This window comes from Mauremys mutica, chromosome 11 (genome assembly GCF_020497125.1).
Source record: "Mauremys mutica isolate MM-2020 ecotype Southern chromosome 11, ASM2049712v1, whole genome shotgun sequence".
NCBI classification, from domain to species: Eukaryota; Metazoa; Chordata; order Testudines; family Geoemydidae; genus Mauremys; species Mauremys mutica.
The window spans coordinates 28,176,246-28,202,885 of NC_059082.1; the positions used below are offsets into that span (position 1 = coordinate 28,176,246).

Genomic DNA, 26,640 nt, shown 5'->3' on the forward strand with positions numbered 1-26,640 from the left:
TATAAGCAGATCCCTTTGTGCACATTAAACTTGGTTAAATAAATTCTCCTCCTCTGGAATGAGACTAAGCACAAGCAGTATCAGACCTAAAGAAAGTTGTTTCTGATCTGGTTCGAAGGCACAATACGGTCAAAAATAGGATTTAGAATGAATACGTGTTTAACCCTTAACAATGGATCCATGACCATAATGAAATCTTCCCCAGATCCCCTTCCTTCCAGTTAGTGCTGGATCAAGCTCCTGGTGCTTAGTTGTGCCCTTGATGTTGAGAACTTAGATCACTGTACTGATTTCCTTCTTTATTTCCATAGCTATTCTGGCTCAGTGACCTCAAACCACTCATACATCCTAATTCTAAGCCCACCATCCCCAGACTAGCTGTACTGCACTAGTTCTGTATAGCACACAACAAACCATTTATGTTGGCCTCTGTAATCCAATCATAATCCTCAACAGCAATCAAAAATATCTGCTTTCCAGATTCTGATTTTAAATATATTAATATATTTAGTTAACATAACACAATCAGTCAGTCAGCTAGCCACAAATTACCTCGACATTTTAGAATCTAGATGATTAAACGTGAAAAAGAAGTGCCTCTAACAATGTTTATCTTCAAACTCCTCTGTCAATGGTTTAAAATACCTAATTCACTGATTTGCTGTAGATGTACACTGGTTTAAAAATGTTATTTCAAGCTTCAGGGCTGCTGACAATGTTTCTCATGAGACATTATGTTTGAAATGTTATCTCTGCTGCAGGGGATATTGAATCAAAATATTTTTCACAGAATCTTCCCTCCGTTTCTTTGGCTTCATCCAATCTCATTTTCACAACACAAATTTCTTAAATCCACGTAAACATTCAGACATACTAAGCAATATGTCCGGTTCAAAAGGACACTAGCTATATCCCCCAGACTTTGTTTTAAAAAAAAATCTTGATTTGAACTTTCAGATTCTTGTTTAAACACACATACTGCCTACTTTTTATTTATTAGAGGAAATAAACCTCCCAATTCCTCACTAAAAAGTCTAAATATGGTTCTGTTGTATGCTAAGCAAAATTGACATTAATTCTAATGTTCCACATATCTCTTAATGGCTGCAAAGATGAACCATTCCAGGAAGAAATAATAAGAAAAAAAATAGCACATTTTATCTGATGATCTTAAAGTACTTTATAATGATCAGTTAATTAAGCCTCACAACAATCTGTGCAGTAGATATACAGATAAGGCAAAAGAGAGGTTAAGTGGCTTGTCCAAAATCTTATCTGCACTAGTTTCTGTCCATAAAATGTCCCACTATTGCTAATACTGGTAAGCACTATGTTTGGTACTAAGTGCTTGTAGGACTGGATACTAAGGTTTTCTGAGTCCAGAATGGGAGGTTTTTTTCTGGAGATATATGATTGTCCAGATTATCAGACCATTAGATAGGATTAATATACTTTTATCACTTATGGCTTTTTGGCCATTATATCCTCAACAGATTGTAATAAGCCAACTTTTGATACTTAATGCTGAACATTCTTTCCCCAAGATCTCTATTTGTTGAGAGGCAATGAATAACAAAATCAATCAGCTCCTTCAAATTAGGTCTTAAAGACATCTGGTAAAATAGCCACTTTCAGAATAACAGTGTCAGATTGATATTATGCAGCTTTTAAATTATTTATCTACTCTAAATCTTAATCACCAGGATGTTAAAATATTTACATTCAAACACAACATTTTGCTGCTCAAGTAGAATTGTAAGACCAACAGAGGTCAACGGTACAAATCCTGGTCCCACCTAAGTCCATTGCAAAATTTCCATTAGTTTCAATGGATCATAATTTTACCATTGGGATAAAAAAAATAGGTCTTCATCCCATTTCTATGCACAGCTGGGCATGTCACAGAACTGCTGCTCCAGATGAAGAATTTTAGTGTGGGCAACTGCTCTGTAGCATCAGATGTTTAGCTGACAAGCCTATCAGACATTATACATTATTGAGAACCACTTTCAAAAGAAGTAATGCAAATTACATGTAGAGTTCAGACTGCATTGAGATGAGTCTAAACCTAAACCTAAGGTAGTTAGTAGATAGGTAGGTAATCTGAATTGTAACTCATTTCCAAATTGAACTGCTGAGACTAAAATAAGTGAGTTGGTAAATATGCTCATTACTACTTAATGTTTAAAATAAGTAGCACCCAAGATGTTTGAAAGTTATGTCACATGAAATGAAATCAGAACCAAGACAATCTGGAAACTTATAACATAATCGCTAGGAAAGTTTTGAGGTGTTTTGAAGGATACATAGATAATAGTGTTATACTTGAGACCATTTAGGTAACATAAACAAAGCTGAAAAAACTATGAACACTGTCCAAGTATATGATGAAGCTGTCTTCTGAAATGTCAAATTTAAAGACACATGAGGTAACCTGTGTTTAAATACTTAACTTTTGAACCAGTCTGTCCTGATCTTATATTTACTGCATGTCTTCTTTTAATTTGAATTTTCTGAATACCTGGATAATATCACATGTTCTGGAAACACTACAAACCCTGTTCCGAACACTAGGGTTTTGTTCTAAAGACAACATTTATTATTGTTTTAAAGTATAAGCAACTTAAGTGTCATTATCCCCTAATCATTGTCTCTTTCATGTAGATGTTAGTCTGAACAAATTGCTGAGAAAACTACACCTAGAACTAGCAAGAATGAGCAAGTTACCCTCATTAAATATTGCTGTCAAAGCCGTTCTTCTTAGCACACTTTGGGCCTGGCTCCCAATTAGAATTGCTAGTGATGGGTCAACTTCAAAAGGTTTGCAAATCTAGTTTGGAGAAGCATACAATGTTTAGATGTTTGTATGAAATTTAGCTGAATTTGAATCTCTTTGGTCAAGAAATCCAATTTGAAACCCCACAGATGATCTCTCCTACCATTTCTAGTACTTTCTGGTTTCAGCCAAGCTGGAAATACTGTATTGTGAGAACATGTTTTTCCTCACTGCATTTGGGGTTTTTGTCACAGACAAAACTATGAAGAGCAGAAATGTGATAAATTTGGTGCTGTGCAAAAACTGTGTAATGAAACCACATGGAGCATAGATGGCCTCCATGTTTTGTTACAAACTGAAAACTCAGCATAGGTTCCCAAGGTGTTTGCTGAAGTGTGTGAACCTTTTTAATGATCATGATTCTGCATTGAAAGAAAACACATGCAACTTGCATATTGTGTGACAAAAAAATAAGGACCCAATTATGCCTTCTTTACATCAAGCAGTACCTTACTCCACAAGCAGCCCTGTTGACTTTGTGGGACTATTTATGTAGTAAATTCCTGTTTGGTGTGAGCAAAGGTGACAGAATTAGATCCCTAAGCCACAGTCCAGCAAAGCAATTAAGTACATGCTTAAGTTCTTTGTTGAATTGGGACCCTGTTGGGAACCCTGAACTCTGGCATGTTTAGATTCAAGGTTTCTATTCACCCCACTAAATGTAGGGAAGTTTGCAAATTCCAGATCTGGGTCTGGGTTTTGACCAACTCAGTGTTGGGGGATGTTGAGATCCAACGTTATGGTTCAAGTCCTTCTCTATCTAAAAACTGCTAGAGTGCCCAGATTTTGAACACAGAGCTGGCTGCAGGAGTTTTGTTGCCTTCCACCTACTGGGAAATGTCTTCCTTTAGTTCCCCATTGCACTTTACAATCAACTATCAATGAACATTTTGCAAGCTGTCATATCCTGGTCCTCTAGCTCACCTTCTTTGCCTGTATGCTAAAGCAGTGCCTTGTTTAAAACCTGATTTGCTTGATCATTAGTTGACTGCAACTTGTGAAAGCAGAGAAGTTAGCTGTGCCCTTATGGGATAAGCAGAGAGGTTGGTAGTCTCATGGATGGAACCACTACCCAAGAATGTTCAGTGTCAGGGAGGCTAATTTGGTTAATTTAGCCATCTAAAATCCATACCATCAGCTTTAAAATGAACCATATGTGACAGTATGGAAAAAAATGTAATAATTGGTGGTGGCACAAACAAACCAGAGAGAGCTCTGGGAATGAGGAGAAGCATGGGAAACACACGGCTTGCTATTTTCCCATACATGCCAAGAGTCTCGATTATTTTTAAGCAAAAATGTTACTATTTTTCTGCTCTGTGCATTCAAAGAATGTTCATGTGGCCCAGCACATTTCACTAGGGTTAAGGGTGTTTTTCTGCTGTTTTCAGATACTGGCATGTATATCTGAAAGAAAAATTATCTGCAATTTCATGGTTTGACAGCTTTCATTATGTGATGACTTCCAGCAGTTTGCCCAGCAAACTACACTTTCACCCATTTGATATAAGAATTCCACATTTTCTTCCAAACATACTGTATCTATGGAAGTTGCTCATACAGAATAATTCATTCCCTTCATCACTACATTAGTTAAAAGAGATGGACATAGCTCAAAAAGTTCAGAGAGGAAACCAAAAACTCATGCTTATATACAGCTTATCAGAAAATTCTTTGATTGGGAAGTAGCCAGAGTCAGAAATACTATGCAAATAGGCTCTCTTACAAGAGCCCCAGAATGTCTAGGTTTTAGTACGTCAGCAGTACCACAAGTCTGGTCTTTCTTGTATTAGTCTGAAGAATCACACTTTTGGCTAAAGGAAGAAATGTACAAGGACACATTACAATATACAGTCCTCTCCTGTCTACACAGAGAGATTTCTGTAAAACTATTCCCTTCCACCTCTTGCTAGCAATAGCAAAAAAAGAAGCGGGAAGTGCAAAGGAAAGAGCAGAAAGGACGAGAAGATGGCAAGTGACAATGGGGATAATAATGTTTCCCTTCTTTCTGTTGATTAGCATTGGCAGAGACATTAGAAATAGACGATGTTAGGAGAGCATTAATGGAATACTAGGGCCTGAAGCTTCTAATGCACTTGGACAATTCTAGGAGTGAGGGCTAAGGAAGACAGTGGTGAAGATTTTGAAAAAAAATTGGAGGAGGGTGGTGAATAATCAGCTGAACATGAGATCCCACTGTGATGCTGTGACTAGAATGTCAAATGCAGTCCTTTGATGCATAAAGAAGGGAATCTCTTAGTAGGAATAGAGGTTATTTTACTTCTGTATTTGGCACTAGTGTGACTGCAGTTCTGGGGTCCACAATTCAAAAGGATGTGGAAAAAATTGGAAAGGATTCAGAGAACATCCACAGGAATGATTAAAGGATTTGAAAACCTATTATTGTGATAGACTCCAGCTCCATCTATTTAGCTTAACAAAGAGAATGTTAAAGGATGATCTGATTGCCGTCTAAGGTTCATGGTGGATTCTTCATCACTGACAATTTTGAAGTCAAGATTGGATGTTTTTCTAAAAGCTCTGCTCTAGGAATTATTCTGGGGAAGTTCCATGGCCTGTGTTATACACGAGGTCAGACTAGAAGATCACAATGATCCCTTCTGATCTGGAATCTCTGAAAGCTGTCAGGCACAGCTCCATTGTTGTTTATGTTTGCTAATGGCACTCACGATGGGTGCACCAATATAACTGGATTTGCTTTAGGCAGTCTGGCAGAAATGGGTCTTTAAGAGGGACTTAAATGAGGACAGGCTAAGGGCCTTGCAGATGAGCTGTGTGAATCCATGCCACGCATGGGAAGCCAAATAGGGAAAAACTCACAAACGGTAGACATGGCAGGTCTATGTTTGTAAAACAGGAAGTTCCACACCAGCCCCAATACCAGGCATGAGTCAGCTCTGAAAACGTACCTCCAGATGTATGGTGTTACCTGATACTGCCAGATTGTCACTTCCTATTTAATTTTCATGATATTTCTTCACATCTGAATGACATTGTTTTGTGCAGGTGCCTTCCCAAAACACACACACACACACACACACACAGAGAAATACTTGGTGCTGTGACTGTGATCAGGGTACCTTTTGTATTAAAAGTTCTGCATGTTGTGGTCGTGTTTTTTAAGGAAATAGGAGAATCCTGTTTTCTATGTCTTTCAACTGACTAGCAGCTTGCCTTGCTGGAGACAATGGCCTCACTAACATTTTAGAGAAGATTTAGAAAGTGTGAAGTATATTTCCCACATTGGAACCAATGAACTGGGAAAGTCAAAGCAAGATCACATGGACAGGGCAATAGATACAAATCATGGGGTTTGTCCTGCCAGTATAACCGAGAATTAGAAACAATGAGTTAGTATTCTTGTCAATAATTTTCATCCATGCCTTTGCATTTCTCTCACTTTGCTGAGAGAGCACTAACTGGGACAAACCTCCAGGCAAACTGAATCATCACACCAATCATGTTTTATCTGGAATGAAATACAACTTACCCAAGTAATTGTTGCTCTTGGACATCTCAGTAATGTTGATTTTAATAGCCCCTTCAGGAATTTCTACTATTTTGTGGTAGCCAAGATTTGTTAGCGTGTGTTTGAAAACACCAGAGACCACCTTGCAACCAGTGTTGTCCCCTCCGCATATTCCGCATTTGTCAGCCACCTTGTCTGAGCCCAGGTAGTCATCACAGCCAATGCTCTGCAAAAATCAAACCAATATTTTTTTTTCAGAGCTTACAAATACTGTCTCATGAATCATTCAGAATATTAAACAACATAGGACACTGTCATATGTGACTTACGCAGAATATAAAGACTTCAGAGATTCACTGAATTGGCATTTTGGATTGTTTCATTTCTTTGCTTTTCTACACACTAAGTGTAATAAAATACCAAGTCTCAGAATAGACATTGAGATACTCTGTGGCTGGAATTTTCAAGTGAGCTTAGGGGTGTTCATTATTGGAAACCCAGGAGGTGGGCGTGCACAAGCCCACCCACTTCTAAAGGCCCCTCCCCCAGCCTAGCAGGAGGGACCACTGGACCCAGGGACCAAATGAATGCAAGGAACAACTAATGAGAAAAACAGGGACCATAGGTTCAAAACGAGGGTACCAGATGGGGACACCGAGCAGGGAACCCCGGATAGCTCCCACTGCTCCTCAAAGGTGTTGAGGGAGCCAGCAGACGCTGCCCCGTGGAACTCTGCCTGGATGCGTGAAACTAGGGAGGAAATGGAAATAGGCCCCACAGTTGCAGAGCACCCCCTCATCCAGCATCCCCCTCCTGGTAGTGTAGGTGGAGAGTTTGGCCAGGGCTAGGAGGAGGTTGACAAAGAGGTCTCGCGACTTCGTGGGGCCACGGATGGGGTGTGCAAAAAGGAACAGGTGCAGCCAGAACCTCAACAAGAGGTTCTGGAGGAGTTGGAATAGGGGCTGCAACCTGGTGCATTCAAGATAGGCGTGTGCTAGGTTCTCCCTCACGCCGCAAAAGGGGCAGGCCTCGGGTACAGGTGTGAACCGCACCAGGTACACGCCCTTGCTCACAGCTCCATGAAGGAGCCACCAACTGATGTCCCAGGAGGGCCGTAGGACCAAGGTGGAATAAAGGCTGGCCCACCGGGGCTCCTCACCCTCTGTAGGTGGAAGATAGTCCCGCCATTTGGTGTCGGGGCGGGACGCAAGGCTGAGGAAATGCAGTGTGTGGAGCACGAGCATGTACAGTTGGTCTCTAGGCGTGGTTTGGAACCAGACTGGCTGCAGGGTGTGCAGCCAGCTCGGGGTGTGGGAACAGGGAGGCCGGGGGGAAGGGGTTGCGGAAAAGGAGCCGAATAAAAATGTCTGGAGGGTTCGGGGTGAGCAGGGAGTGCCCTCTTGCAGGGCCCACTGCAGGAAGATGAGAGAAACGAGTGACAAGGCGGCCTCCACCTCCTGGAGTATGCGCAGGGGGGTCGGAAGGGTGGACAGCCCCATGTGCCGACCGAGCACATGGGGATCCACCCAGTCCCCCTTGTCGTAGTCCAGGAGGTCTCCGACCCTAGTGGTTTCTGCCAGGACCAACCTCCGGTGCACCGAGGGAGACTCCGCCACCTGCACATGTAGATCAGGGTTGTGTAGCAGGGGCTCTGCAAGGAGGTTCACCCCCTCGGTGGCCACAAAGGACCTGGTCGCCAAAAAGAGATTCTAAGTCTGGAGGAGGTCCTGGTAGAAGACTGGCAGCTCTGAGAGGTCTCGTGGAAGACCCCTCGGGTGGAGAAAAAAGAGCTGCTGGTCATATCGGAGCCCTCGGAGGCGACTGAGGAAGGCGTGCACCAATGTGCTTAACGCCGGACTGCCTGCACTGGAAAGGAGTCTCTGCAGGGCCTGGAAGTGGAAGACCTGGACCTGGCTGCGAAGGCATACCAGGCCCTGCCCTCCCTCCTCCAGGGGAAGACTCAAAACCCCTGCTGAGACCCAGTGCAGCGCTGGCCAGAAGAACTCCAGGGCCATCCTCTGGAGCCTGGCCAGGATCCCCGGGGCTGGACTCAGGGTGTTGAGCCGGTGCCAGAGCATGGACAGGACTAGCTGGTTCAGCACCGGTGCCCTCCCTCGCAGGGAGAGACACCGGAGCAGTCCTGTCCATCTCCACAGCCGCTCACCCACCCTGGCCTCCAAATCCTGACAGTTCTCCGGCGGAGAAGGACGTGGTGGATAGATAAATGCCAAGACAGAGCAGTGGACCCACGCTCCACCGGATAGCTTGAAGCGCAGATGGGAGGGAGCTCGCCTGCCACCCGTCCCCAACAACCAGGCCAGAGCTCTTGACCCAGTTGACCCGGACGGAGGAGGCTGCCAAGTAAACGGTCTGGCAGGCCTCCACCCGCACCAGGTCGCCTGGGTCCTGGACCGCGAGGAGCATGTCAGCGGCTTACTCCGACAGGACCAGCCACAGCTCCGGCTCCCGAAGCACCAACCCCGTCAACCTTGGGCGGAGGAGACAGAGGAAGGGCTTGATCGCCAGAGCATACAGCTGGCCCGAGAGGGGGCACCCCTGCCGTACTCCCCACCCGAAGCTGACCGGCTCGGTCAGGGTCCAGTTGAGCCTGACCAAACACTCCACATCAGCGTACAGCACCTGGAGAAAGCCCACGAACTGGGGCCCGAAGCCGAACGCCCACAGAGTGCCCAGGAGATACCCGTGGTCCATCCTGTCAAACGCCTTCTCCTGGTCCAGGGACAGGAGGGTGAAAGACAGACCATCCCTATGCCCCAGCTCTAAGAGGTCCCGGACCAAATACAGGTTATCAAATATGGTCCGGCCCGGAACGGCGTAGGTCTGGTCAGGATGGACCACGTCCACCAGCATGAACCCCAGCCGCAGAGAGATGGCCTTTGCTACAACCTTATAATCCACGCTGAGGAGTGAGACGGGACGCCAATTCCGTAAGTCATGGAGGTCCCCCTTCTTTGGCAATAAGGTGAGCATGGCTTGCCTGCATGGAAGAGGGAGGACCCCGCTTTGCAAGGACTCGGCCCAGACGGTGACGAGGTCCGGGCCGAGAATGTCCCAGAACACATGGTAGAACTCCATGGTCAGCCCGTCCATGCCCGGGAATTTGTTGGTGGGCATGAGACGGAGGGCTTCCAAGAGCTTGGCCAGAGAGAGAGGCAGCTCCAGCCAGTCTTGGTAGCCCGCGCTGACCGTAGAGAGTTCGGTCCAGAGCACCCTGCAGCTTAGGGATGTTGCAGCACTTGATCTTGCCAGGCTTGGGTCAGAGGGACTCTCATTCTCATCAATGTCAAATCAAATTTACCAAAATATGGGCACTGCTGTGACAAAGTGCACTTGACCTACTGAACATCAAGCAATGAGTTAACACTAAGCTTAGGTGGACAGGGTGGCATAATGAAGGAAGACTAGGGACTTTAGTCTCCATCAGATACTCAATGGAAAGCCGAGGATCCCTATACAAGCAGCTACAGTGGCTGGTTGTCAAAGGTAGGACTAAGCAGTAGTTGGAGACAAAGAGGTTATTTACCTGTAACTGGAGGTTCTTCAAGATGTGTGGCCCCTATCTATATTCCATTGAGGGTTTACGCATGTGCCATGTGACTGAAGCTGGAGAATTTCAAAGTAGTAGTGTCTGTTGGTTCACGTATGCACCCTTGCTTCACCTCATGGTTTAGTCCAAGGCGATAAAGGGCAGGGAGGACCGATCGTGTCTCCAGTTCCTTCCCTACTGTAAATCCAACAGATCCGCTGCAGAGCAGGAGGTGGAATACAGATAGGGACCACACATCTCAAAGAACCTTCGGTTACAGATAAGTAACCTCCTCTTTTTCTTTGAGTGATGGTCCCTATTGTATTCCACTGAGGATGACTAACAAGCAGTACCTTATTCAGAGGAGGGTGTGAAGCTGAAGATGGAACAGTTGAGTGGAGGACAGTCATGCTGAATGAGGCATCTGTCACAAAGTCTGTCACAAAGGCATAATGTATAGTGAAGGTATGTACTGAACTCCACATGGCTGCCCTACATATGTCCCTAAGCAGTATATCATGGAGGGTGACCATGGTGGACACTTGGGCCCTAAGTGGAATGGGCCCTACATCTGACAATAGCATAGTGTAATGCATCCAGAAATCCATTTGGAGATTCTCTATGTGGAAATTGCTTGCCCCTTAACTCTCTGCAATTGTGATAAATAATCTAGGAGACTTTCTGATCAATCTTGTCCTCTGTAGGTAGATAGCCAAGACCCAGTGGATGCCGAGGGAGTGAAGTCATCACTCCTCTTCCAAGCCATTAGGCTTCAGGAAGAAAGCAGATAAATGGATGGGTTGACTGAGATGAAACCAAGAGAGAAACTTTGGTAGAAATTTAAGATGTAGGTGCAGGGAGACTTTGTCTTTATGGGAAGTGGTGAAAAGAGGGGATCTGCCATCATAGCACCAAGTTCTCCTACCCATCTCACTGAAGTGATAGCCACAAGGAAGGTGACTTTCATGGAAAGAAGGAACACAGAGCATGAAGCCAGCAGCTCAAAGGGTTGTTTCATCAGTGCTGATAGAAAAAGGTTGAGGTCCTATTGGGGAGCAATAGATTGTACAGGTGATACATTCTCGGAAGTCCTTTCCAAAACATAGTAATCAACAGATGTGTAAATACAGAGTGTCTTTCCATGGGACAGTGGATCTTGAGAGAGTTTAGGGCAATCCCTGACATCTTTAAGAACAGGAAGTAATCCAAAAGAAGTGGAATCTTCATGTCCTCTGGGAAAAGCCCTTTTTGTTGGGCCTAAGAGGTACACCTAATGGACTATTTCCTACTGCTTGATAGGATGCCTTTCATTTCCAATGAGCACTCTTCTTCTAGAGAAGATGCCCATCCAAATACCATACCCTGAGGTGAAGCATCTGTGGATCGGAATGTCTGATCCTGCAGTTGTGGTGCATTAGCAGCTTGGAGAAAGTGGGAATGGGAAATGTGGGACAGGCTGACATGCAGAGAAGGTTGGCGGCTCTCTAGTGGTCTCAGAAATAAGAGGGTTGTATGTGTGAGGATGAAGGCAGGCCTGGAGGACAGGATTGTTGGGTCGTCTGGTGCTTGCATGATGGTTCGTATGGTTTTTGGTGGAAGAACTGGGAAGTCCTGAACAATTATGTAGGTGAGCAGATAGTAGAATTTCTGCTTGGGTGCAGGTGTGTAGATACCCATTGATTGAAGTGTGACTCTTAAATCCTGGAGGGTGTGGAACTCATGGAAGGCGCATCGCACTTCTTCAGTTTGGAAGAAGATTTACTGCCATGCTCATGCACATGCTTCCTTATCTCCCACCTAGGCCCCTGCATGGGGTCTGTAGTGATGGTACCGCTGGCAGTGAACTCAATCTCCAGAGCCGGAGGCGCATACATGGCTGTCTCAGGCCAATGTACAGGAGGCAGTTCCTCAGCCTGGGTATGACTGAGACCTTATGGTGACTTCCATGAGGTGCTTCTTAAGGCAGAGAGCCTGGCCTTCTCGGGTATGGCTTGGGAAGGACTGGTAGATACCGCAGCTAAATGAAATGTGGGCTTCTCCCAAGCAGTTGAGGCAGTGTTGATGTTAGTTGCTGATCGAGAAGGAACATGGACAGGAGGCGCAGATCTTAAATCCTGGCATCTTCAGCATAGTCCAGTACCCATGCCTGCATACGGAGGGAGGGTGTAACCGGTAAACAGATTCCCCCAAAGTCTCAGTTCTATTCCAAATACTACTAAAAAAAGCTAAAACTATGTTAAAACAGTAAAAACAGCAAATAGTACAACAAAAACTAAGTATATACAACTCTACACTTTTTAAGGTGCATCACACACAAGAGGACACTAGTAGCTTCAACTGGACTCTGTGGCAGTGAGAAGGAACTTGAGATGTTGCCAGTTCGCCCTGCCCTTTATCACCTCAAACGAAACCATGAGGCAAAGCAAACCATGAGCCGAATAAAAATGTCTGGAGGGTTCGGGGTGAGCAGGGAGTGCCCTCTTGCAGGGCCCACTGCAGGAAGATGAGAGAAACGAGTGACAAGGCGGCCTCCACCTCCTGGAGTATGCGCAGGGAGGTCGGAAGGGTGGACAGCCCCATGTGCCGACCGAGCACATGGGGATCCACCCAGTCCCCCTTGTCGTAGTCCAGGAGGTCTCCGACCCTAGTGGTTTCTGCCAGGACCAACCTCCGGTGCACCGAGGGAGACTCCGCCACCTGCACATGTGAGGACCAATGGACACTACTACTTTCAAATTCCCTGGCTCTGGACACATGGTGAGTATACATAAACCCTCAATGGAATACAATAGGGACCAACCACTGAAGAAGAACTTCTTATAGTCCAAACTGGGATTTTTCTGTTTATATAGAAATCTTTTGTTTCTTTTCTTACAAATTCGATACTTTTAACCCCAAAAAGAATGAGCAAAGAGGCATCTCTCAAACAAACACGTTTCTAAAAAGTCTCTAAGTTGTGCTAGGAGCAAAATCAACATCCAGGCTGCTCCCAGTGATCCAGGTGAGGGGCAGAAAAGTGGCCTACTGCCAACTTTGGCTCTCTCTTCAATATTGGTCTGGTCCTGTACAATTCAGCCAGGCCAAGGTTTGGGCACACAATCTAAAAGACGATCCATTAGTATAGATTACAAAGAACATAATTACTAACAGTAATGTAAATTTAAAGCAAGAAAATGTGTTCAGTATTTTCTTCAAACCAGAGGAAAATTCAGCAAGACTTGTACTTTACATGCATGCACTACATACATTTCCTCCTTATTTTCAAGCATTTTTTATTTCTGTTCATAAGAAGTGGATTGAATGTATAGCCTCTCTCTCTAGAGCATTACTCCTCATGAATACTGATAGACAGTTCTCATTTCACCTATATAATAGGTCTGCTTTCAAAACAGTGCTTCAGAGACACACATACAAGGAAGAAACTTACAGTTTATATTATGATTCAAAAATATGTGACCTTATGGAGAAAGACAAACCAACCTGATTAAATATTACAATAAAACAGCCTCCCATCAGACTTATGAGTTTTATCAGTTAATTTATATATATTTTTTTAAAGTCAAAAGCACTCTTCCATTATTTTAAGTAGATTGCACAATACTTAGTGCAAAAGCTGGTTAATGCCTGTTCCATATTCTCTCCTGCAAGTAAAGAGTCAAAATTAAAAGGATACAGAAGGCTTTTCCAATAACCCATAACAAAGGGCAGAGTCAGGAGCACTGGCATTGATATGTTTCTTTCCAGTTCCCAATCCTAATTCTTGTCCTTTGCTGTGAAAAATGTTCTAAACCACAAGCCAAATTCTGCTTAGTTCCAATGAAAAGATTGATGCCCCTACCTCTTTTTTTATGATTAGCCAAAGAACACAGATTAAGCCATCTCACTCAACCCCGCCAGTATCATGTGGGGCTTGAAAATGATGCCTGCTTGTGGTCATAAAGCAAGAGGCTGAATCAAGGTCCCAAACTGTGTGTGTGTGTGTGTGTGTAGGTGGGTGGGTGGGTGGGTGGTGAGGGATAACTGACAACTGAAAAGCTGTTATAACTTATCATTTTTAGCTAGATTGAATTGCCCTGTCATTCAGAAGAGAGTTTGTTTCTTGTTAGCAGTATTTGCTTTAACATCTTTCATTTATACTACATAGCATATACATAGCATTTGAAGGAAATCATGTACATATTTCATTTTTGCCTTTTACTTAAAATTTATTTTATTTGCTAATAACTTCATGCCTTTGGACAATTACAGAAATAACCACTATGTGTTGCTCCTTCAACATTTCAGACAAGCCTAGAGCAATCTGAAAAATGAAGTGCTCTGAATTTAAGACTTCTGCACAATAACTACATATGATTGATTGAGCTCTAGCCTTTTTCCTATTAAGGACCTTTTGCTGAAAGGATTTACATTTTTCCATTGTAAGTTTATCTGAAAAGAAATGTGATGGGGCTTATCATCCTCTTAGGATATTCAATGACATTCAGGAAGTGTTCCACTGCCAGTATGTAAATATATGGAGGAATCCCCTTCATGTATGAAATGTTGTACAATATGTATTGTGTCTATAAATGTTCAGTGATCTTCCATGCGAATATTCTGTCTTCTACGGATTAATAAAGTTTCCTTCATTCAAACAAGCAAAAGAGCTATTTTACAGAATAAGTATTTTAGAAATTCTTCAAGGGATTTTAAATTTTTAATTGGGACTATTATTCATACCCTTCTGCCTGTGAATGAGTACTGCACAAAGGTCTGAGAGACAGGCAAATTATATCTTATTCATTTTAGAAAACCTCTAAAATTACCTAAAACATTGTCGCCATGCACAAAAAAATGCATGCATAGCCTGTATTTCTAGATATGGCAAGGATAGCAGTATGGTAAGTTTTGTGTCCCACTGGATCAGTGGGACTTTCTAACTGTATAAAACACATATTTTTAGCATTGAAGGGTCATGAGATATTAGATCTGACCCAGTCACTGGTCCAGGACTAAATACTGCCTGTCCTAGGCCTTGGGCCAGAGTAATTTTGGGCTGAAGGAGGAAACATTTTTCTGGCAAGTTGATTTTGAGTTTCTTTTTTAAAGGCAGCTGTTTGAAGCTGTTCAGAGGTTTGGAATGTTAGAAATAGTCCTGGTGGAATTAGATTAATTAGTAGAGTGCTGGGGAAGCAGGGAAAGATGCATGATATTGAATGGATCTCTCTACCACATGTGTGACATAGTATGGCCTCTAAGCACTTTGCTGAATCAGGATGCAATTATCTTTACATAAACACACACAAATGAACGAGAGAAAATAAAGTTAGGAAATAAAAGAAACGTAACAAGCCCAAAACAATTCTCAGTGTATCCAGCATCCAGAATTAATGACTTAATAGTCCTGGATTTCAATGGCAGAAAGTTGACTAGAGAAGTCACAGCAGCATAATCCACAGAAGCTACTGATACTGGCCTTTCTGCAGTGTGGCCTGAAGCCAAATTCTGCAGCCCAGAAAGTAGGTCAGGTTGGCTAGGACAAGCAATGAATCAGCGAATATGGCTGTTTGGTAGCATAAAGTGAATGCACTTTGCTGATTAGTGTTCAGCTAATGCACTCTTCCTGTGCTATAAAAAAAGTCAACATTTTTCCTGAGAATTTTTGGAATTGTGATTATAAACATTTGAGCACCGGCTTGTTATTTCATTAGCAATGAAACGTATACAAATGTTTAAAAAAATCAAAACCCCCTTCTGAACTTTCCTATCAAATTGTTTGCATTCCATATAACACACACACCAGTTTGGATTGTTAACAGCAGATTCGTGGGCACATATAAAGAAAGACATGTCTTGCCTGTGGAATGAGAATTTTTTCTCTTGCCATAACTTATCTTTTCTTATGACACTGCATTTGCAGCTGTTCTTGGGTTCCAAATGGAAGGGAGGTAGTAAACATGTGTCCCCTAAAATAACGTTATAGTTCAAAAGACATACTTTTTTGAATTGTATTAAAAGCCAAATATCTTTACTATTGTCAAATAATTTTTGCAATATGTTTTAAGAAAACTTTATACGTTACAGGTTAGCACTAAAGAAGTTGTTCAAGAATTACACACAATTGTGTGCCAACATTAAGTTAAATGGAATCTCCGGGAAAAACAAGGGACAATCTGGATGAAATATTCAGTGGTGGACGTCACAGGGATTTAGGGCTGCATATACAATAGAATGGAGCTAGTGCCAGGCATTTAAAGAGATGAAGTGCTGATTCTTGAAATGGAAAGCAGATGTCACCATTTCAGTGCTAAATGAATGTACTAAACTAAAACCTATGTTGGTACAGTGGCATACACAATACAAAGTGGCAATGATTTGCCTTCTGTGCTCTACCTATATTGGTTTATGAATGATAAAAAGAATGATGAGTTCTAATATGCTGCTAATGTCCACTTCTAAAACTGCCAGTATTTGCAATTAAATTATTTAGAAGAAAACTGTCAGATAACTGATTTGGATACTGTGTGCTCCAGTGCCTAGCAGACTGTGGAGCAAAGCAGATTGCTGCAAGTTATACTTCAATATAGTTGAAAAACTCCTGTGCCTATGCCAAAAAGGCAAAATGACAACTACAAATGTGTGCCACAAGTGACTCAGCCACTAAAGAAATGGGGTGTGGTGCCGCAAGCAGCAAGATTCAAATATGACCGATGACCTGATTGTATGTTGTGAATTATCTAGAAATCCCACTTACCAGAAACTGATCATAAAGTTCTGCAGGCTATTAATCTCAGCAGTGCAGAGCCTCTTTGGGGATCTGCAGGCTCTGTCGTTCTGCATGCACAACATAACATCTAACTTCAGACAGGTAGCACCAACAGGGGCCAGCCAAGGTCTTGAACTTTTCCTCTTGTAAAAACGGTACAAAACTCAGCTGAGCTACTAGCATTGTGAGTGGTATTTATGTTAACACAGCTACACCACCAGATATTGCCTTTATTTTTCTGTATAATTTTAAGGCCACATCTCTCTCTGTTCTGATAAATGTTCATTGTGAACCTAATAAAATGATGCTTTGCAACATTATTCCCCAATCAGTCAGACATATTTTTGCACATTTCTAGTCATCCCTTTGTGGGTGAAAGCCATTAAAATCATTGAATACTGGACAAAATAACGAGTGTTTTTGGTGGCTGATAGTTGACTTTAAAATGATAAAAGAGAAATTTACTTTTTTCATCCCATTAGAAGCTAGCAGGGAACAAACTAAAAATGATATTTTTGAACCAAACATATTCAGATCCAGGCAGCCTTTAGAATATTTAGTGACCAGAAATAAATAGGGCTGTGTACAGTATCCAGTCTTATTGGGTGGAGTATGTGAAGGGTAAGACCCCCCCCCTTCTGTGATGCCCACTTGATGTGCTGGAGTCCCACTTAGCCCTCTGGCCCTGCCAGCCTGGGTTTCCCTTGCACTGGGTTGCTGTGCCAGGCTCTCAAGCCCCTTTTCAGCACACACCCAGGCAAGACCACACTCAGCTGCAGGCACAGACTGCAGTCAGATCTGTGTGAGAGGATTCACCCAGCACTCACATGCGAACCCACTGTGGAGAGATAAACCCCAGATAATATTGTCTTGCACCGTATAGAAAGATCTGCACAGCACGCGCTCAGAAAAATTCACCCTCTCTCTCAATATGAAGAGAGATATGCACAGCTTCTTGCCCCCCCCCCATATGGATTGCACAAACCGGGTTATATTATAAACAAGAAATAAGTGTATTAACTACAAAAGACAGATTTTAAGTGATTGTAAGGGATAGAAAACAGAACAAAGCAGATTACAAAGCAAATAAAACAAACTAAGCTTGATTCACTAAAGATACAGGTTACAAAAAGTAATTTCGCACCCAAAATGTTGAATTAGGCAGGATGCAGAGTTTCTGTAGCTTAGAGTTCCAGTTATCTCTTCTTACAGACTGGGCCCATGTCTCAGTCTGGACTCACCCCTGCCTTTCCCCTCACGCTAGTTTCTTTGTCTCTTCAGGTATTTTCAGCAGTCTTTCTTCATGGGTAGGCAATGGAGGAGAGTCCTGTTTGCCTTACTCCCCAGCCTTAAATAAGATTTACATAAAGGCGGGAAGCCTTTGTTTCCAGTGGAAAAGTACCAGCAGTGTCCAAGGTGGTATTTTGCATCAGGTGACAATATCACCTGACCTTGTAGTGTCAATGCAGCATCCCAGGAAACTCCTCAGGAAGGTGGGAGATGAGTATCTTCAGAGTTCTACTGTCCTTCTTAAATGGGTCATTCAGGATGATTACTTACTATCTGGTGGGCTTTCCCCCCCGCCCAAGTACACACACAGTTGTAATTGTTACATAGTCAATATTCCTAACTTCAGATGCAGAAATGATACATGCATAGAAATTGGATAATCACATTCAGTAAATTATAACCTTTTCAATGATATCTTAGATGAGCCATCTTGCATGAAGTATATCTTATTTATGCCATATTCATATCTTAAGCATATTTCTATGAAGAATATGGAGTGTCATGCCACAGAGTAATGTCTTGCAAAAAGGTTCACTTTTAGATCAAATACTACTTCTATTAGCATTTGCAGTGCTTACCAAGCCAACCAACAGCAGTTTCATCAGCACAATGAAGGGCCCTAAGGCCATTGTGAAATCTAGTCAGCTGATACTCGTCAACAATATGTACCATTGATTGACAGAGGCCACAGTGATAAGTGGGTCATCACACAGACCCCATGTGTAGAGGTTGGCTGCAAATATTCCTTGGACACATCAAAACCTGTTCCTCAGAGTCCAGAGGTGACATAGCAGGTCAAAACCAGATGATCAAATAGTCAGATCAGTGACAAGGAAGCCATTCCAAACATCTTTAGCCGACTACTCATCACGTCATAGGATTGCTGCTGACAGATTCCAATCTGGCGGTTGAAACCACAATGGATGTCTCGACGTAAGTCGTGCTCTGGGGTGACTGAAAATGGCCATGTACAGTGAGAGACCTGGATTGGCATATAGCTTTTCCACCACTCTGGCTGCGATGAACGTCTGGAGGGGCTATGTTGCTCAGAACTGGTAGCCATGGGATAGGAGTGGGGCACAGGATGCCTATGATAAGCATGGTTGAGTTCAAGTTGATGTCAATGAATTTAGTGAGGTGAATGATACCACATAGACACACAGTATCCCACTGAGGAATAGCACACTGAAAGAGCCGACATGCAAAGTGTCTGTGTGCCTGCGCCCCAGGTCAAACTGGCAAATTTGCTGATTAGATTATTCCTGGTCCTGAGTTTGGTAGCAGTCTTTTTGGATGGTCATGGAAAGTCAAAGAATGGTCCAGTGTAACACCAAGGTAGACAGATTTTGCCTTGAGTTTCAGTCATTTTCCGTTGAGAGAGACATCTAATTTATGTTTAGTGCTTGCATTGTGGTGGCAGAATGTACTTGAAACTGTCTTAGTTACACTTGGTTGGAGGTGCCAACTGCTACAGTAGGCTGCCATCTTGGCCAGGTCGGTGTTCAAAATTTTCTCCAATTTGGTGAAAATAACTTTATGGCAAAGTCTGATTTTAAAAGGAAAACAGTCTCTACATTTCTAAGTTAACATATATGGCAACTCCCTTCTCCTCACACATGCTATTGCTAAAGTTTGGTTGGCATTACTAATGGTTGTACATTAAAGCAAATTTGCCTGAAAAATAAATTAGTTAAAGAGTGAAATGAGTATCCTGGTTCACGCAGAGAACATAAGATCTGTTTCAATAGAGACAAATGCAAGATTTAGGAACAGATTGCAAAGGGCTCAGAAAAGAGCTGCTAGAAAGATTCATAGCCTGGAAAACCTGCCTTGCAGTGAGAGAGACTTAAGAAGCTCATTCTGTTTAGTTATTGAAGAGAATACTATGCAGTGACTTGATCATGGTCTGTAAGTCCCTATATGGGGTGAAGATTTGTAACAGTAAAAGATTCCTTAATCTATCAAATAAAGGCATAACAAGATTCAGTGGCTGGAGCATGAAGCTAGACAAATTCAGACTAGAAATAAGATGCAGATTTTGAACAGTGCAAGTAAATAATCACTGGAACAACTAACCTAGGGATGTGGTGGATGCTCTCACTTGAAGTCTTTAAATCAATAATGGATGTCTCTAATAATATGCTATAGCTCAATCGGAAGTTATAGGTTAGATGCAGGCTGAAATTCCATGGTTTGTGCTATGCAGGTGGTCAGATCAGATTTCCATAATGGTCCCTTCTAGATTTGAAATCCGTGAAGTTATATGGTGTGACCTATTAAAAAAATCTAATAGCAGTAATATTGTTATCCAAATACTATAGGAAATGTCTCTGACTAGGTTTTATCTCAATTATGTGATTAATGTAGCATGAACCATGATAATTTATAATGATATTTTTCAAAATTCATATTTAATATCACACTGAAATTAATTAAAACAGTGTGGAAGAACAGGTTCTAACTAGATAATTTTCATATTAAATATAACTGATTCTCCTTACAGGGGTCTGGCATTTGTTGCATCCACATTGTAAATCTTATGTTGCTCTCAGCAAAATCATAATACTGCTAATCAAACTGTCTTGGGGGAAAAAGAATAAGAAAAAAGATGGACTAGAGGTGAAATCATCAATTTGAATTCTTGCCATTAAATGATGCGGAAAAAACAAAGAGGAGGAGAGTGTTTTAAAGCTGACCTGCAAGTATGTAACAAAGTTAAGATTGTGCACTAGATTATTCAAATAAACATGGTATTTCAGTACATTGCCAAAGTCTACTACATCTGTTGTCGTTGCTGTCATTGCTGTTTCTCAGGTCTGTAAAGGGCCAATCTCTGCTCCACGGAGCACCCACTCCCACTCATTATGGTGACTCAGCCTTGCTATCCTGTGACATATTTACCATTGACACAGAACAAGCTAGACCTTGTTAAAGGGATAAGGAGAATCCAGATTTTTCCAGATATCATGGTATTTTTGTTGTTATGCTATTATTAAATTTTAATTACTTGTATCATACAGGGAAGATCCATGTCCCAGAGATGTTGAGTGTGTGGAACAAGACAAGCAGAATATGTGCTAGCAAGAGTCAAGATGTGCTTAATGAATTGGGGAAAGCAACAAACAGAAACCTTAGATTTGTGCTGAAATGCCCCTTAATTTGTCTACCTAACACATAAGCAAGTATTATTAGGACTGTAATATTTGAAATTATATTTACAGATCATCTTTCACTATAATTTGTCTCCTAGAATTCTGGTTTTCCTTGTCTACCTATGCTAAACAAAGCAACTGCCACATAGCATTGACTGAAAATGGAACAGCAGTGACACACAATTATCAGATTTTTCATTTGCTGTATAAATCAGCAGTCTCCAGAATTTTTTATTTTATGAACAGTTAGCAAGTAGCATGTCCCATCACAAGCTCAACACCTGAGTTAAGACTCTCCATTCTCTCTCTCCTCCTCCTCTCTACTCAAGTTCAGGTTTACTACCAATCTCTGAAATGGTTTGTAGAGTTATTTTGGTTAGTATCTGACAGAAACATGCACAGAAAAGTTTAGTACTTCCATAAAGCTTTTTATTTATCCACAATAAGTCTTACATTTCATCAGAGATACCTAGGTTCAGGACACTTTTATATTTTCCTACACCACCACCACAATTATCCTACAGCACTGTATTGGCAATTAACACTGTATTTGCACTAGTGTCTTGATGGTTCTATTAGTCACTTAGCAGTACATAGCAACAACCCAGTACGTAATGGCTTCCTTGTCCCTCTAGCTTAATTTCAATGGTATTATAGCAGGAGAAGACCAAGTGGTTCATAGCAACAGCAGTGGAAACTAAGTGCCTCTGTTTGACTTTTCCCCTCCATCTCAAGCCTAAGAAGTTATCTGAATACACATCAAGCTGAAGACCATAGAAGAAGGGATTCCTGCACATACTATAGCCCTCCTCACAAATAAATAAAATAAAATCTGGCCTCCTGGGGATATTGTAAAGGAAAAACATCTCAGAAAATGGAAGAAAAAAATTAGAAATGTGTTTATAGTTCGTTTCATTCAGTTTGCCCTAATCTTTGAAATCTTTCCCTAAAACCTGTAAGAAAATGTCTGCTAAAATACAAGGGAAATCAAGGTCATGTCAAAGTAGAAAGCCAAGACAGCTCTGATGTGTTAGCTGTGGATGAGAAGAGCAATGGTTTAACAGGGAAGAGAGAAGTTAGAAATAGATATAGATAAATTAGGGGAAATACAGCTATCCAGGTTAAAGTTGAAAGGTGAAGAAAGTAAATCAAATCAGAAAGTAAATCTCCCAAGTCCTTCCACCATTTTCTCCTCCTTTCTACCAACTGCTGTATCCTCTTCTTTCTAACTAATCCCTGCTCTACAGTTTTCATGGTTCCAGAAGGCCTTACTGCTAGAATGTCATCTTTGACCTTATTTCATTCCTGCTTTAACAACCAACTTCCTAGTGTTAAGCTAACTTCTAATGCAAGCCCAGCTATCTTGTCATGTTGGATATCTTCCCCACTCACACAGCCTGATGTTTTCACTTCCCATGCCTTTCCAAAAGGAAATGGAGAGACATGTTATTTTAAACAATTCAGCCAGTAATACGGTAGACAGAATTAAAAAGTTAGTATTGCCCCCAGAGCATTTGGGTAAAAGTAACAATTTTTAAAATATGTAAAGTGGTTTCCCACAAGCAGAGACTCTAATGAGACTTCTTCGGTAACAGAAAGCTCCTTCCACACAAACAATAGCTACTGTATATTTTTGTAATGGTTTCATTAAAAAACAATTTTTCAAAAAAGACAAAGCCAGCTTCTGTCCTGCAAAATCATATAGAGGCAGCTAAGCAAAGCACTATGTTGGCAAGCTTCAAATGAGATTTGAGTTTCTATACTCATGCTGGGGATGGTCCAAGTATAACCTGGAGGCTGAAATAATTTGTGACCACACATATATAGACAGTCACACTGGTCATTAGGATACCACATATGTGTCGCATAGGGAACAAATTTCATGAGATTCAGCTTCAAGAACATACACTTGTTGGCAAGCTTGTTGGCAAGCTTCAAGAACATACATTTGTTGGCAAGCTTCAATAATAATAATAATATTATATATAATATTATTAATATAATTTGTGACCACACATGTATAGACAGTCACACTGGTCATTAGGATACCACATATGTGTCGCATAGGGAACAAATTTCATGAGATTCAGCTTCAAGAACATACACTTGTTACTCCTGAGGGCATTATGCGCCAAAAAATTAAAAATTCTGCACACCATATTTTAAAATTCTGCAAAATTCTGCAAGTTTTATTTGTTAATAAATGCAGAGGCTCCAGCATGGCAGTGAGGAGCACAGGTTACTGGCTGCACGAAGGTGAGAGATAACCCTGCCCCCCCCCCCACCCTCCATTCCGGGGACACTAACTCAGTGGTGAGGCACCTGACTCTGACACAGCACAAGGCCTGGGCCTGCCCCAGAAACACCCTGGGGACCTGCCACTCTGTGCCAGGCACACCAGGTGTGTGGCAGGCAGGCTCAACAAGGTAGAATCCAAGTGTGGAGGGGCTCTGTGTGATGGGATGGTGAGAGGATTCTGCATGGGACAATCTGGGTGCAGGCAGCTCAGTGATTTTTCTGCAAACAGATAATGAATTTGTGCACTATTTGTAATTGGTCAAAAATAGTTTTTATGAATGTCTTTGAGATGATAGGTCCCTCAAAACAGTGTGTATTCAGAATTCACTCTAGGTTTGACCCAAAGCTCATTAAGACAATGAGAATCTTTTGATCAGGGCCTATTTGAGTTGTGTGGCCAGTCACCTGAGTCCACAGTATGATAAATATAAGTTCCCAGCAAACTTTTATAGAAACAAAAATAGTTAGACAACCTTGGTGTAAGAAGGAACTTCACTACTCAGATCACAGTTCAGTCACTGATTTTCCTACTGACTCATTTTCTGCATCCAGGTCCCCTCACACCAACTGCCCCAGATCTCATCATGATTTCCATTTCAGTTCAATATGCTTATAATGAACCACCACTCTGGCGCAAGGATAGATTTGAGGGCTACTGAACCCTGGCTTTCTCAGCACTCTAATAGTGCACCTGTGTTAAATGATGGTGCACTGCTTCATTTCAAATGCATCATTTAAGAGACTTTGATCTAGGCATGCTCATTGTCAGTTAACATGGTGAACACTGCAGCAATTAAATTGAGTGTGCGCTTTCAAAAGTTTGTAAGGACTTTTTCCACCTGTATTTCTTGTCCTCCCCTTCTGTGTTTTACCGGTCCAATATTCATTCAGCTGAAATCCAGCCCTGACTTTTGGGTAGCAGGCCAGGTCTTACATTGTCTGTCCAACAATAATCACTTTGTAGAAAAACACATTTTTGGTACTGCCAGTTTGTTATGGCCTCCAATCCAACTTCCACTGAAGCCAATGGAAAGATCCTCATTGAAATCAATGAGAGTTGGACCAGGCCAGCTTAGTCCTACTCTTCAGTAGAATGACGTCTACACAGTGTTTTAAGCTAATTCATGAGCTCCTTGGTTTGCTAAAAACAGCTTGCTGATTTTAAAACTATTCATGCCCCTTATTAATTGTGAAAGATTTTCAAAATGTAGTTTTAGGATTAATTATGTCACTAAGTATCATCATTAATGCCCTTTCAGAGTCCTTTAAACTCAGACAACGGCTTACTAAGGCTCTCAGATGGCCACACACCCTCTGGATCTTGTTTTCACTAGGTTTTGGGCTTTGAAGGGATTTACCTTCATTCATTATCTTGTATGGTTCATTATATTATTCTTTTAAGCAAATTTCAACTTAAACTAACCAAGTTTCAACTACCACGGCAACCACTCACTGAAATATAACCAGTATAAATTAGAAACATTTTAATGTGAACATTAATCATCTTTTCTATTTGATACCTGCTTTGGAAGATACTCACTAGTTAGTCATTTTGTATATAATATTGCCATTGGAACTAATATTCACCCTTCATTGGAAGAGCCTATAGGACTCAATCACAATTTGCCTCTTGTCTTTACCTACTTCATCTTTCATTTCTCCATTTCCAGCATGGCTGATGATTTTTCAACAACTTTTAGTCTATCTAAGGATAGTTTGGCCTACACCAAGCCACATGTTTTTTCTGTCCTTGATTGAAGCTTCAAGTTCAAGTTGAAAATCTTTTTTTTTTTAAATAAAACATTTTGAGCTCACTTTTTAAGACTCCATCTTCCAAGGCTTTAGGTGCTGTGTTCCAGTGTTTCTGCCTGTTGAGTTAGCAATGGTTTTTCTTCAGTAAAATTGACAAGCATTGTGGTAACATTTTTAGTGGTGATGCTTGGGCTGTTTACTCTTTGTTCTCCTTCTTGTTAGTCATTTTGGAATGTGTTTGCAGTCTCTGAGGCAGGAGTCTGCACATATATTTCTGAGGCCAATAAATCCCTTAATGACCCTATTCTTTCTGTTTTTCCTCCATCTCCATGAAATTTTCTCCTACTGCTATAGACCTATAAATATCAACAAATCTGGATTGTTTGGGGGGGATTTCTAATAAACTGACAAAAGTTGGCATTCACTCATTTGCTATTGTATTTGCCATTGACAAGGAGGATTATTTGCGTGTTCGTCTTGCTAACTTGCTTGTCATTACTGATATGAGATCTAATGCACTGTCCAGAGGAAATACTGAAAATACTTGTGCCTTTGTTTAACCTCTTCTCATATAAGCGCATGAGATAGTCATTTCTCCAGAGTTCCTCCTGCCTGGAGACTGACTTTGGAACAATTCCTTCTGTACTGATCTCATGAAGATTCAATGAGCACGTAAGCCTGCAATACCACACACCAAACTTCAAGGTCACTCAATGAAGATTCAAAAACACAGTCACGGAAGCCAACAGAAAACAAAAAGGATAATCATACAATCATAGAATATTAGGGTTGGAAGAGACCTCAGGAGGTCATCTAGTCCAATCCCCTGCTCAATCCCCTGTGATGAGTCATTGCCTCTCAGCACAGCTCAATTCTACTAGACTAGTAAAGATGGCTACTAAAGTTTTTCATGGGGGGTGGGGGTTATGCCTTCCATTTACTATCAAGAACTGGCTAAAGTTGAACCCTACTTCTACAAAGCACATAAGCAGCTAGTTAAAGGTAAAGGTAGGCAAATCCTAGATCAAGTCTTTGGGAATTGGATGCTGAAGACTGGACATGACAGAATATGAGCCACTGATCTGCTAGCAACCTGAGTATAATCATGCCCAAGGTCCTAGCCCCATGTTCAGGCCACTAGCCTGAGCTGTCAACTATGTGACCACAGCCCCATTTTTAGCACACTAGCTCGAGAAGAGCTAGTGCACGTACGTCTACCTGGTCTGGGCATTATACCTTCCAGCTGCTGTGTAAACATACCCTATGGGACACAGCGGAAAAGATAAAAGAGCAGGTAAACTCTGTTTTAAAAGGTGAACTTCTTAATGAAAAAAACTGTGGGCCACTGTGGCAGGGTCCCATGTGCTACACAGGAACGTATGAATTGCCAAACTTTGGTCCATCTAGCCAGCATCCTGTCTCTAACAGCAGCCAGCATCACATGTTCTAGAGGATAGTGCTAAAACTGCGAGAGGTGGAAGAATCTGCAGCAAGACTGGGTTAGTTTTTGTAAGTAAAAGGGCTAAGAAA

At 41.8% G+C, this 26,640-nt stretch overlaps 1 protein-coding gene across 7 annotated transcripts in view; it reads right to left on the bottom strand.

The window, feature by feature from the left end:
- Positions 1-26,640, bottom strand: part of THSD4 (thrombospondin type 1 domain containing 4) — a 645,198-nt gene that overhangs the window by 117,170 nt on the left and 501,388 nt on the right. For all 7 annotated transcript variants that reach the window (XM_044980124.1, XM_044980125.1, XM_044980123.1 and 4 more), the window contains one exon: positions 6,348-6,552. In XM_044980124.1, coding sequence (XP_044836059.1) covers positions 6,348-6,552 — 205 coding nt within the window. The remainder of the gene's footprint in view (positions 1-6,347; positions 6,553-26,640) is intronic.